At 42.3% G+C, this 702-nt stretch overlaps 1 protein-coding gene across 1 annotated transcript; it reads right to left on the reverse strand.

The window, feature by feature from the left end:
* Positions 1-293: 293 nt before the first annotated feature.
* Positions 294-422, reverse strand: LOC132005238 (thymosin beta-4-like). Its single transcript, XM_059382133.1, has one exon. It carries the CDS (start codon positions 408-410, stop codon positions 294-296), a length of 117 nt encoding a protein of 38 aa, XP_059238116.1. The 5' UTR covers positions 411-422.
* Positions 423-702: the final 280 nt, after the last annotated feature.

The raw sequence follows: 702 nt of genomic DNA on the forward strand, positions 1-702 counted from the left end.
TGGTTTTTACTCAACATTTCACTGTTGGCCCATCTAGTTTCTTCCTTCACCAGCACGCAAGTTCTTTTCCTCCCCTGCCAGCCAGACAGGCAGGTGGGAGAGGCAGGCACAGCCTTCGCTGTCAGTGGTTCTTTGATGTGAAAAGGGGCAGCACAGTCATTTAAGCTTGATCCAATCTCTTTGCATCTAATAAAGTTAAACAGCTTAAGAAAAGTAAAATAAGGCAATGCAAGAAAAGTAAAATAAGGCAATGCTTGTGGAATGTACAGTGCACAGTGGTGCTGCACTCCGTGTTAGGATTTACCTGCTTGCTTCTCCTGTTCAATCATTTTTTTTGGAGGCAGTGGATTTCTGTCCTGTGTTTCTGTCTTCTTCAATTCTGATTTATCGAATCTCTCAATCTTAGCCATATTGGGTTTGTCAGAAATGGTTGCAGAGGAAGTGGAGCGAGGCACACGAGCTAGCAAAGCCTAGAGGTCTGTGCAGTGGCTGCTGAGTCTAAATTTGTGTTGTTTTAAGTCCAGTGGCTGAGATGGTCTAATGGATGAAAGACGTGGAATCCGTTTGCTTCTGGGATAGATGGAAACTCATTGGAAATAGGGGAGGCCATGGACTCAAGGTGTTATTATTGTCTCTTGTTGATTTTTAAAACCTTTTATTTTGGGATATTTTGGGACTTTTAGAAAAGTTACAAAAATAGTG

Source organism: Mustela nigripes, chromosome 17, assembly GCF_022355385.1.
Source record: "Mustela nigripes isolate SB6536 chromosome 17, MUSNIG.SB6536, whole genome shotgun sequence".
NCBI classification, from domain to species: Eukaryota; Metazoa; Chordata; class Mammalia; order Carnivora; family Mustelidae; genus Mustela; species Mustela nigripes.

Bases quoted from the DNA above. Each gene is read 5' to 3' on its own strand.
- LOC132005238 (XM_059382133.1), bottom strand. From the start codon at position 410: ATGGCTAAGATTGAGAGATTCGATAAATCAGAATTGAAGAAGACAGAA.